We start from the raw sequence: 12,952 nt of genomic DNA, 5'->3' as shown, positions 1-12,952 counted from the left end.
GCAGCTCTCACTGAAGAAGTCACTGAGATCAGGAGGGCGGTCATTCAAAATCGGATAGCTATAGACTATCTCCTATTAAGGGCAGGACAAGGCTGTGAATCTTTTCAAGGTCTTTGTTGCTTTAACCTAACCAACAATGAGAATTATATTGAAGCAAAACTAGCCAAGTTGAAGACCTTAGCCTCTCGCATATCCGAGGATCCAGAGGGATGGAATTGGTCGTGGCTCACTAGTTGGTTACCTAACTTTGCTTGGTTAAAACAACTTTCTGTGCTAGCTATTGGCTTCATTGCTTTATTGGTCCTAGTATGTTGCTTAATGCAATGCCTCCCTGCTTGTGGGAATTACCTGTCCCAGTGTGTGAAGCCCCGGGTCCGGGACGAGGGAGCAATCCTGTTAGGTTTGAGGCCCAACAGAGGCGTGAAAAGAAAAAGGGGGGATTGTGAGAAGGCAGGGAGAAGTGAGGGCCTCAAACGAACCATGTTTGCTAGGGGAGAGCGCTGTGCACCATGGGGCAGCCTTGGGGGGGACGGCAGGAGAGAGGAAAGACTGCAGGCAAAAGGCACGTTCGCACCAGAGTGAAGAGGGATGGCAGGAGGGAGGAAAGACTGCAGGCAAAAGGCACGTTCGCACCAGAGTGAAGAGAAATGGCACGGGGCGGCTGTTGGGTCAAGTGGGTATTGCAATGTGTATTGCGCTGATTGGATTAGGAAAGTGGAATGTCTGCGGTTTTGCGGTTAATTAGCGGCGCTCCGGGGCGGTAAAAAAAGATGAGATTGTGAGCCAAGCCCTCTTAGGAGGGGGAGGACAGATAGGGGGTATAAAAACCTGTCAGACCTTGTTTCGGGGTTCCTCCATTGCTGCGGGAGGGACCCACCTTTGCAAACGTGCCCAATAAAAAACTTCTGTCTACTGGACAACCGAACCCGTGTCTGTCGTTTTCTGACACACGTAATTTTATCAAAATGTGCCTGACCACTCAACCTACTACAACACAACCCACACAAGCCATGAAAAGGATCACACTGCCATACATCAGAAACGTCTCAGAAACCACCAACAGATTATTACAACCATATGGCATCTCTGTAGCACACAAACCAACAAAATCACTCCAAAACATCTTAAGTAAACCAAAAGACCCAGTTGCCCAAGAAGAAAAAGCAGGAGTCATCTACAACATACAGTGTAAGGACTGTAACAAACACTACGTAGGACAAACAGGCAGAAGACTAGCAGAACGCATCCATGAGCACCAACTAGTAGTCAGAAGACATGATGAAAATACCTTAATTGCACAACACATGGACAGACTCAACCATAGTTTTAACTGGGAAACTGTCAGGATTTTAGACCAAGCCAAATCCAAACATGCAAGAGAATTCTTGGAAGCTTGGCATTCAGACAAGGCAGCAATTAACAGACACATAGAGATAAACAGCATCTACATACTATTCAAAAGAGACAAAAGACCAGAAGATTGCCTCACCAGCAATCATCTCCAGCAATCATCACCCAGATAAGCAAAGGTCACCACCAGGCACACAATCAAGCAGTCAATATACGCTAATCAATTAACTACCAGAAGAGCAAAACAGAACAATCACCCCCGCCAGCACTGGCAAAGCAGGCCACAGCAGATAAATAGAGAGCAAACCTCATCCCATTTTAGCACTGAAGATGTTACCTAGCCGGGTAATGAAACGTTTGCAAGAAAAGAACCAAGCTCAGAGAACCCCAAGGACTCCACATGATATACAGTATTTGAGCATCATAGTCATTAAATTTAATTACTTGTATAAAAGACATCTCAAAGTTTGGTTTTAAATGATTAAGAAAGTGCAAATCTTTTAATAAGGATATATTTTCCATTTTGAATCAGTTAGCTTTTCTTAAAAACAGTATTGCAGGGGCATGCCAGATATAACAAAAGAATCTACTACAATTGTAAATCCATTCTATTTAGGATTGAGATATTAAATAGAGAACAAGTTTAGCAAAAGATAGGAAAAATACTTTTGCAGTGATGGATTTAAATGTTGCACCACATTAAATTTCAGCAAGATCAATGAAAGGATCTAACATTAGATTAAAATCACCGGTCAAAATTACTATTTCCCTAGCCAATTTTGAATTACTAGAAATATATATTGGATCACTCCATCTCTTTGATAAGGAATCTCATCAGGAAGAATAGACTTTTTTGCAAAAAAAGAAACAAACAAACCCACCCCAGGTTTTAAGTTACCCAATTTAAAAGGATCCTTTTCCTCTTAGACACCCATCTAAGGCCTTAAACTATGAAACAATTAAAGATAATATAAATATAAAAACTATATGCATTTTCATGGGTCAAGGAAAATGGAATAAACAGTCTCAGACTGAAACACTTTTAGTGGTTCAAAAAGTTCTCAGAAAAATAGAAAAAAACCCCAATTATTAATATGAAAATAAAGAAACAAACATTTCCAAAGATTAAAAAAAACAGAACTAAAAGAAAACTCTTTTCTTTTGTAGAAACTGTTTTGTAGGATATTGCCTTTGGATAGGCAATATTTTACAAAATAATAGACACTTATCCTTTAGTTAAGGAGATCATCTGCAATTAAAATTATATTCATTCAAATTATTCATTTTTTCTGATCCCCACTTGAGAAGTTAATATATTTGCTCCCAAATCTGGTTTTGATTATTTGATTATGTGTAATCAAGTCAATGTTGAGTCTTAGTGATCACATAGATAGATTTTTTCCAGGACAGTCCCTCCCCATCTGCCATATCTAGCAATAAACAAAAAATTACTGGATAAAGAAAAAAATCTCTTTCCTCACTGAATTCTTATGTTTGTTCATTATCTGAGGAGGCAGATCAGGAAAAATCATAATCTTCATTCTAGTATATTCCAAAGTTGATTGTTGGGAGAACTGCAAAATTCTATTTTGGAATGTTGATTTAAGGAATTTAACTATAATTAGGCCTCAATTTTGAATAATAGTGAAAATCCATATATTATCTAGATTTTATTTCCAGATTATATTCAGATGGTAATGAAAAAAAGTTCAAGTAAGAACTTTTCCATAAAGACCACTAGGTGCTACTCTTACTCTGCATTAAAAGAAAGCTCAAATTGTTTCTACGTAATGAACCTTGCATCCAAATTATTTTGTCTTGGAGCTCCACCATTTTTTTGATGTGTTTCTTATTAGTATTTTCAAGTTGATCGTTCTTAAGGAATGGTCAGAGGAATACTATATCTTAAAGGCTAATGCATAGTACTCAGCAAGGATTATGCCAGGCCCTTGATGGATAAAATCACTCAGATCTCTTCTAAAGTTGTCTCTGTCTGGGGTCACTGGGACAGGTTTTTCATCCATTAACTGGGAGGAGTTTGAGCCTATGAATCTTAAGAAAGCAGAGAGGATTTTCAGAGCTTTTAGCATGGTTGTCCTCAGGTTAGATCCATGCCTCTCCTGTTTAGTCAAGGCCATCTGGTTGGGTCCAAGTTCTTCATTGGGTAGCATTTCTGAGGCAGAACTGATGTGCAATTTGGATTCATGACTCTTCTTTTGCATAGAAAATGTGGCAATTGTGTCCTTCTCTGTTGGCAGAACCTGCTCATGGTTTCTCATGCTTTAGTTACCTGTCACCTGGATGCACTGTAGAAGGGACTGCTCTTGATCAGTCAGATTCTGGTAGAGAATGCAACTCTGCAAGCAGTTATCGGCATACCTCAATATGCCCATGTGACACCTATATCTGTGAGCTGGTTACCACTGGGTTTCTGGGTGCAATTCAAGGTGCTAGTTGTCATCTGTAAATTCCTACATGGCTTGGGGTCTGGCTATCTATGGAATTGCCTGCCCTATAAGATCTAACAAAATAAGCATGCAAGTTGCCTTGAGTCTTTCTGAATATAAATAAAATAAAGTAGCAAAGAGTGAAAATTTTAATGATTTATGAACTTAATTTTATTTAATTTTCTGTATCTGCTGCCATTTAATACCTTTCCTGATTTTAGCAGCCCACATTTGGTAGAGTCTATTATTACACATTTTATTCTTGGCAGAGCAGCCATTTGGCTTTGTGTTTGTATCTTTAAATGCACTTGTTTAATTATATCCAAGACAGTCTTACAACTTTGCATGAGTTGGTACTGTTTTTCAAATGTTTCTACGTAAGATGTGGAGTCTTCCTAATTGCTAAGTATTGTGGTGATTTTGTGTCCTGTTTAGTTGAAGAAGATTGGTGGTGGTGGCTTTGGGGAGATTTATGAAGCAATGGATCTTTTAACTCGGGAGAATGTAGCTCTGAAGGTTGAATCAGCTCAGCAGCCAAAGCAAGTCCTCAAGATGGAGGTAGCTGTCCTAAAAAAACTACAAGGTAGGAGATAAAAATTATTCTGGAAAGTGTATAGAAGTCTCTGGAGTTTGTTTGCACGATCTTCTGTTTTGTGCTAAAACATATGACAATGTATTTAAATTTAAATACAGCTTTGCTCTTATAAAGGGGTTGCATGTTTCTTTTCACCAACATCCATGTTGCAGGGTCACATGATTTTTATATTATTTTAACTATTGTGGCTTTTTCTGCACAGAATTACATTAATTGTAGTTTGTCAAGGAAGTTTCATATCCAAAGCTACAATAATTGGACTCCCTGAGAGAGAAGGCAACTCTTTTAGACAAGTTAAGATAAGTTGTGGAGATGCACAGTAAATATTTTCTCGTGCACTCCCAAGAGAACTACATGCTTCTGGTTTAGTCTGAAGGGACTGCTTTTGTTACTGCAGTAAACATTATAATACCAAGAACATAAATTAAGCCAGTGCCATATATTTTCTGTTCTGCAAACATGCACCTGGTCAGGAACTGATAAAAGATATTTCTTTTTCCTCCCAGATATGTGATATACAAACATTAGATTTATGGCTATGTGTTTCACTAGCCTGGGAAATAGGAACTTATTTGGGGAACAATTAGGACAAAAACTCATTCAGGCTTTCAACTGATGAAGAATTATTACCTTAAATAAACATTTGTCCTTACTCTTCAACAAAGTTCAAAAAGTTATATGCTAGTTTTACATACAGCGAGATATGGGGAAATAAATATTTATGTATGTACATAAGAGAAAGTGGCTTAGTTACTATGCCTGTCTCTCTTATGGACTGGCATGCTATTTGGAAATGCGAAAATGAGAAAAAAATAGTCAAATAACACTTTCCAACTGTGGAGAGGAGGGGATTGCTATGGAATTTATGTAATAGTCCAACCTTGCTGATTGGGGGAAACTTGGTAGCTGAGATAATGGAGAGGTGGCAGAGGTGTTCAGTTCAGAGAAAAAAGAAAAAAGGCAGCAAGAGCTAATTGTATTTACTGTTCCAGTGAAAGAGAAAATACAAATCTGCACTTTTCTTCACTAGAATTACTGTAAAAAGATACTATGCATTCAGGCTATCTTTTACAGTCTTTTTTTTATCTAAATTCAAATGAGTTGAAACTCTTGATGCTGCTTAAGCACAGTCCAGAGTATGCAATTACTCGGAAAGAACCATGAAAAAAACTTTCTAAATGGAAGTTCTGGCAGTGATTTGTGGGATTTGAATAGAGGTTGAGCCAATAAGGGGACTTATTGGTTTCATATCTATGAAACTGTTTGATTAGAATGGAAATAGTCAGTGGTTAGAATTTACAATTTAGGTAGCCATTTCCCATGAGTTCTTCCCATTTCCCATTGATCAGATCAGACACTAATTTTGAACTCTGCACAACAAGGATGTGATTCCCAGTGGCCACTGAATTAGCTTAAAATTGGCTGGATAAAAATATATTTTGGATAGAACCAAGGTGAGACTAGCAGATGCTTTTTCAGGAGATAATGATTAAGGCAAACAGCTCTCAGATAGCAAGAAAATAAGCCCATGGTTATATGTTGGAGAAGAATACGATGTAAGAACTACATGGAATGATTTAGGAAACTAAATGAATCCTGGATCTCTAAGGCTTTTAATTTTTTTTATGACCCCTTGAGCTTTGTACTTAGAAATCACAGGGATTCTGGAAGACTCTTTGAAAAACACTCTTCTAATAAGATGATGGTGACAAGCTATCTGCATTCTGATTGATTGATTATTGAGCATGGAATTTGCCTTTACACTTTGCAGGGAAAGATCATGTTTGCAGATTTATTGGCTGTGGAAGGAATGAGAAGTTTAACTATGTTGTTATGCAACTTCAGGTAAGCCTTCTTCTTTTTTTAAAAAAAAACAACTTCATAATTGTATTTACCAGGTCATTAGTGATAATCTGGAATCTTATCCAGATGGCCAGTTTTATTGGCAAGCAAAAAGTGTGGAAAGTTTCTTCTCTTCTGAAATACCATAGAGATGGAAAAGGACTAGCAAGGAGGAGTTGAAAGGGAATCACTTTCTCTTTCCCAGGGGTCACCTAAAAGTCTCAGGAGGCTCTACTACTGCTGTCATTTGCATCTGAAGTATGAGGCAAGATGACTGTCTTTACCAGGATCCAGAGGACATGGGGAGAGGAAGGATTTTTTTTTTCATTTCACACTGTGATTAGGATTGTAATGGCCAAAACCTGGCTCACCTAAAGCAACCAAATCACTTTGAAGATACAACATAATTGTATTAACATGCAAGCAATAAAACATTTACTGGGCTCCCAGCAAAGCATTGGCAGCTTGTTGGGCAGCCCTGAGCAAAGGCAGAACCAGAGCTGATGTACCCTTGGCCACTGCAAAGGCAAGCCAAAGAAAAAGTCAGACACAGTGTAAATTACAGCATGATGTTGGACTGTTTTTGATAAACCCATCTGGGCGACCTTATTATTATTTATCCCTTCTTACTAGGTCAGCATGCTAGCTATACTATCTCTGAGATATGATCAGTGAATGTAAACAGTTTGGTTTACCAGGCCACAGGTTTCTGACTGATTCTTCCTCCTGTTGCCATTCAGGGTCAATTCAGCTTGCTGTGAACGTTTCCTTGCAAGGACACTTTAAGCAGTTCACATGTAGGGGGGCATCTCATAGGTTTGGTAGTGAATGCAGCTTACATGTGTATTGGGGGGGGTACCTTTTACCACCACAGGATTAATCAGAAGCAGACTTTGTTCTCTATTCTTAGTAATAATTGAAAGCTTGAGGTGCTATTCAGGTTCTCTGAGATTTTGGAGAAGGGCGGGACATTCATTCATGTGCCATAATTGTGGAAGTAATTTGAAGTAGTAAAAGTGATACAAAGCTCTTCAATCTTCTTTGCATGTGCCACAACCAGACAAAATATTAGAAATTTGTGACTGAATAGCATTCTTCACAGTAGGAGGCTAGCTTGGGGAATACAGGTCAAGCTGTGTGGCACATGTTTTGTTCTCCTAACACTTTTCTCACTAGTCTGCATGGGAACTTACTAATTACTTGGACAAATAAATGTTACAGTGGTGCAGTGATGACACTTGCACATTAAGCAGTACAACATATCAGTACATGTGATGCTTGTTGGAGTGAATGGCCAAGCAATTATGTCACTCTGTAGGGGGAAGCCCTCTTACCTCATTAAAGGGGATGCCTGTAGGATCAAAGTGATTGTTTAGTCTCATTTAATCAGTTGGAGCAGTAGATTTCAGCACAACTATTACACATTTAGGTTCTATTAATTTTGGTGAGGTGAGACAATTTCCTGAACATGTGTATGTCTGTTTTGTAAAAATGGATTTGCAGTTCTCTTATTCTATATGACAGAGCCAATTTGCTACCACAATAAGGTGTCATGAGATAATTCTGACAAACCCCTGACTGAAACATAATTTTTAAACAAGCCCACAGATTTAAGAAACTGAAAAAGGACAAGGGAAATCTTGATTTTCCCCACTTCTTTACCAAATTTGTAAGAACTGTGTTGGTTTTTTACATCTTACATCTTGAATTCTAAAGTGTGTGATGTTTAAAACTGGAACTATAAGAGATTATACATTAATATGAAGCCAGGCTGTTTCAGGATTGATATAGCGTATTGACAATTTATTGTATGAAGTTGTCATTTGGAATTTTGAGACTATATTCCTACTGAGTTAAAAAAAAAAAAGTATAATGTAATGTGAATAGCGGAGACAGGGGGAGGCCATTCTCGGGGCGGGGGGTGATCTCGGGATTTTATACTGATTCCCCAGTGCTTAGTTATTGGACCCTCAATGGCCATTGGGCTCTCAGCTGCTGCTACTGAATGCCAGATTGTGTGGTAGATTGCAGTAGAGAGCAAGGCTATCAGGAAGGCCATTCCAGGAAGGGCAAGGAGACAAAAGACAATACAGTCTGGAGATAGAGTGTGGGAAGTATAAAAGGTTCAAGATAGCCACTCCCTAGAATCAATCTCCCAGGGTATATTCACTAGTTGCAGTAGTATAGATTTAGTCTGGCAAGATTCTGTCTATGTGGTGTAATCAATACAAGAACTGAATTTGGATGAACTGTTTCCTCACTGTTCTTGGATTGGGCCTGACAGATTGGCTTTTAATAGGCCTCTCTTAATCAGGATTTAATGATGGATGAGGAGGCAACCCTAGCATTGTACTACCAAGATTTGGCTGGGTTTGGAGGAGGGCCCACCTAGATTTGTAGCACTTGATGCTTTGCATAGGTTCTTTCTCAGTGTTTGGGGCTGTGGGGAAGGCTTTGGCTTAACCTTAGCAAGACTGAGTGGCTATGTGTTTTAAGTTTCTCTGGATCTAGGGACTTTCCATTTTAGTTCTGGGTGGGGTAGCACTCTCCTTGACACAACTGGGATGCAGTTTGGGGATCCTGTTGGATTCTCAGCTCTTGCTTGAAGAGCCATGCCAGGAGGGCCTTTGCACAAATCCATTTTATGTGCCAGTTGCACCCATTTCTGTATCAGAAGGCCCTGCTCATGTTCACTTATGGCCTGGTTATCTCTTGTTAGGACTATTGCAACACTCTGCACATGGGGCTGCTCTTGAAGACTAGACACTCTAGCTGCTCCAGAATACTTTAACACCACTGCTTTGCTTGCTGCATTGATTTCCAGTAGTTATTTGTGGGATTGCCTGTCTCCAATTGTTTTTGTCCTTTTTTTTTTTTTTTTGGTGTCCTCATGTCAGTGTTGACTCCTGGTGACTGCCTGGACTAGTCCCTGCAGTTTTCTTGGCAAGATTTCAGAAGTGGTTTGCCATTGCCTTCTTCCTAGGGCTGCGAGAGAGTGACTGGCCCCATGTCACCCAGCTCGCTTTGTACCTAAGGCGGGACTAGAACTCACAGTCTCCTGGTTTCTAGCCTGCTGTCTTACCAAACAAGATCCAATATGGTGGGTGCTCTGGGTCCCTTCTATGAGATAGCTATCTGATGGGGCCCAGGAAGCATGCCTTTTCTGTCACAGTGCTTGCCCTGTGGAAAAGCATACCCCTAAGGTTCAGATGGCCCTGACCCTATTGGCCTGCAGTAAGACCATGAAAACCTGGCTCTTCTCCTAGGCATTGGGCCAGGGTTTTAGATGAGCCCATTTTGTAATGGTTTAGGAGAATGGTTGTGGTTACCTTGTGGTTACCTATATTACGTGTTTATTGTTGCTTTTATTTTGGTTATTTTTTGTTTATCTGTTTTAACCTCATATTAGCCACCCAAAGTTGCAAGTTGTATGGCTATATAAATTGATAAATAAACAAACAAACAGTAAAATATTGCTAAGTGTGTTGTTTAATTATTAATTAGTACCACACTTCTAGAGGCAGATGACTTGTTTTATGTCTTGTCCTTAGAGTCTTATGGAAGGCAAGGCAAAGGGGTTGTGAATAGTCAACTAACTTGTATGGGCACGGGGGATTTTTGTGAAAGTTGGTTTTCATGTTGCTGAGAAGGTTAGTAGCATCTCAAAAATAATCTATAAAGGCAGGCTGGTCCACTTTCTCAAGAGACCTCCTTCCTCTTAGCATTGAAAGAGTGCAAAAAAAGAACGAAAATCTAACCTTTCATTTGAGAATTGTTTTTATGTTAACATAAATGATTTTTTTGTGATTTATTCATGGTAAATACTTTTATGCTCTCTTTCAGGACCAAAACAGTTTTCTTACTGTGCTTCATAATACAAGATAAATATTCAAATTTTAACATTCAGTGCAACATTCATAAGATTCAATATTTCCATCCAAACTTTGCATATATCAGCAAAGAGATGTTCAGAGTAGAGACAAACTATGGCATGTGCACCATGACACTAAAGAGGCAATTTGTGTATTTGTGTCAGATATCATGACACAGTATTTGGGCCTTCTGTGCAAAAATATTTTTCTGTTATTTTGATGTCATTGCAGCTTGTTATGGAGGTTGCTGATCATCAATTTCATTCATATATATATAGATACAGAGTATCTTACTTCATTGCAGTGGGAAACCTCTGACCAGTAGTAAAGAATATGTATATTGAATGTAAATGTTTCTATAAAATTATTTTTAAAAAATGTAAATATTTTTATTAGTTTGAACTATGAGATGTTACAAAATTAGGAAGATGTTACTACAAATAACAGTTTATTTCAGTTTATTTCATCCTTTCCCAAATTAGTGCCCTCTATATGGGTTGGAGTATAAAACTTGTAATTCCCAAACATACTGTCTAGGCATTAACATATTTAAAGGAATTCATGTTGGGAAAGGCTGCTATAAATGTCTAAATCTTTAAAAATCCTAATGTTGGGACATGCCATCCTCATGTCCCATAGATATGAAGAGTCATTTGTATCTTTCCGACCACAAACAATCTTGACTACTCTAATATCATTGCTTCTTTTATTTTTTCACAATAATGTCACAGTTCCTTCCATTTCTCCTGCCTCACAATAGAATAATAGAGTTGGAAATGACCATACAGGTCATCTGGTTCATCCCTGTGCTCAGTGGAGGATCCACTACAGCTTCTGTGACAGATGACTATCCAGCCTCTGCTGAAGATCTCTAGTGAGGGAGAACATACCATTTTGGGTTCCACTAGCTGACAGCTTGTACAGTCAGGAAGTTCTCCTGACATCTAGGCTGAACCTCCTTTCTTGTAATTTTAATCCATTGGTTCCGTTCCTGCTATCTAGGGCAACAGAGGGGGAAAAAAGTCCCTCCAAATTTCAATGTTACTGTTTGTATCTTCAAAACTGCTGGATATGCAGCTGCCACCTGACTCTTCAGTGTGCTTTTTTTTATTTTGCATTAGATAGAGTGAAAAGGTCTTAAACTATTTTTTAAATTAACTGTTGAGAATTGCAATTGGCAGCTTTTGGATGGACAGCTCTTAGTACTTTGAGTCAAAAGACATAGTCCAGTTGTTCTTCCTTAACAGATTTTTACAAATGGAGGCCAACACTGATTGGACAGAACATCCAGCTGTACCTTCAGATGATCAGTTGTCAAAATGAACCCAGAAGAATCTGTTTGACTTAAATATAATTGGTCCAAGAAGAACATAGATTTTTTTCCCCTTCTGGTGGATTAAATAATATCTGCTGATAAAATCTGATACAGAAATCTGATATCCACTTATTTCAGGGCCGGAATCTTGCAGACCTCAGAAGAAGCCAGCCTCGAGGAACTTTTACACTGAGCACAACTCTTCGATTAGGCAAGCAGATCTTAGAATCCATAGAAGCCATTCACTCAGTGGGATTCTTGCATCGAGACATCAAGCCTGTAAGTAGATTCTGATGGCTGACCTCCCCTACATAGGTTGCTTTTCCCAGTGTTGATATTTACTGAAATGTTTACTAAGAAGTAAGTAAAATCTTCCTTGTAGTTGGAAAACACACCTCAGCGGTATTGCATGAATGTTAGAGAGAGAGGTGCATTCATGAAATGCACATAGAAGCATGACTTTATGTTTTGTGATAGGTCAGGCCTCAGTTACATCACAGGCCTGCGTACTTAGAAAGTAATATCTATACTACAAACCTGATTGGGGACTCCTGTGAAATTGACTAGGGCTTTTAAAGAGGATTCCCTCTCTGATTCCCTCCAGCAGAGGGAATTCTAATTCAAATAAGATTTTCAGAATTATTCATAGTATTTAAATTTTGAGAAAACTGAAACAGTATTTATTTATTTGATTTTTATACATCTCCAAGCAGTGTACATAATGCTGCCACCTCCTATTTTCCCCACAACAACCACCCTGTGAGGTAGACTGGGCTGAGAGAGAGTAACATTGGGTTTCATGCCTAAGTGAGGACTAGAACTCACAGTCTTCTAGTTTCTAGGTTAGCACATTAACCACTACACCAAACTGGCTCTATTTATACGTATAACACCTTTTCCAGGTAATCTCTTAAACCCCTAAGTTTGTTTGTGTGTTTATTTATTTAGTCAGTAGTTGGACTGATATCCTTCCTTTCCTCCAGGCACTGTATAAAACTCCAGGGACTTTTGGGGCTGAAGGCTTATCTGTACCAAGTCTGGTTTTCAAGAGTGCATTTGCCAGTGATTGCATGCCCAAATGTATACATCCACATTCTCATGGGCATTCAAGTCTCCTCTTCCTCCCTTATGTAGACACGTTTGCATACATCTCCACACAACCTTGTACTTGCATACTCATGCATAACATTCACACATAAACCTTTTTTCAGAGGAAAAAGGAACTCTTCCCCTCTTAGCAAAGGATGGCAAAATATCAGTGTTTTCCTGTCCTTTCTTTGGGTCAGAAAATAACACCAGCAGCAGATTTAGGAGAGAAAGGAATATGGCCTATTGGCTTGCTTATTCCACCTTGTCAGTGTTGCTTCTTTGTCTGCTGTGCCATCTTCATTGCTCTTATCTCCTTTCTTTTTGCTCTACTACAGCTTACCTCATATTTGAAAATGGCACATTTGGTAGGATAACTAATACTCTAGGAGTTAGAAATAAAATAAAAGCTGATATTGATAGGTTAGAGAAATGGGTTTAGAAT

General features: G+C 38.8%; 1 protein-coding gene across 1 annotated transcript in view; it reads left to right on the top strand.

The window, feature by feature from the left end:
- Positions 1 to 12,952, top strand: part of TTBK1 (tau tubulin kinase 1) — a 129,951-nt gene that overhangs the window by 41,789 nt on the left and 75,210 nt on the right. The window contains exons 4-6 of the mRNA XM_088147982.1: positions 4,233 to 4,380; positions 6,164 to 6,237; positions 11,560 to 11,700. Coding sequence (XP_088004108.1) covers positions 4,233 to 4,380; positions 6,164 to 6,237; positions 11,560 to 11,700 — 363 coding nt within the window. The remainder of the gene's footprint in view (positions 1 to 4,232; positions 4,381 to 6,163; positions 6,238 to 11,559; positions 11,701 to 12,952) is intronic.

Source organism: Python bivittatus, unplaced genomic scaffold (genome assembly GCF_059951505.1).
Source record: "Python bivittatus isolate LINGU-HERP-01145 unplaced genomic scaffold, Pbiv_v1 ctg000020_np1212, whole genome shotgun sequence".
Lineage (NCBI taxonomy): Eukaryota > Metazoa > Chordata > Lepidosauria > Squamata > Pythonidae > Python > Python bivittatus.
The sequence above is the reverse complement of the archived record's forward strand: the minus strand, read 5'-3'. Positions and strand labels throughout refer to the sequence as shown.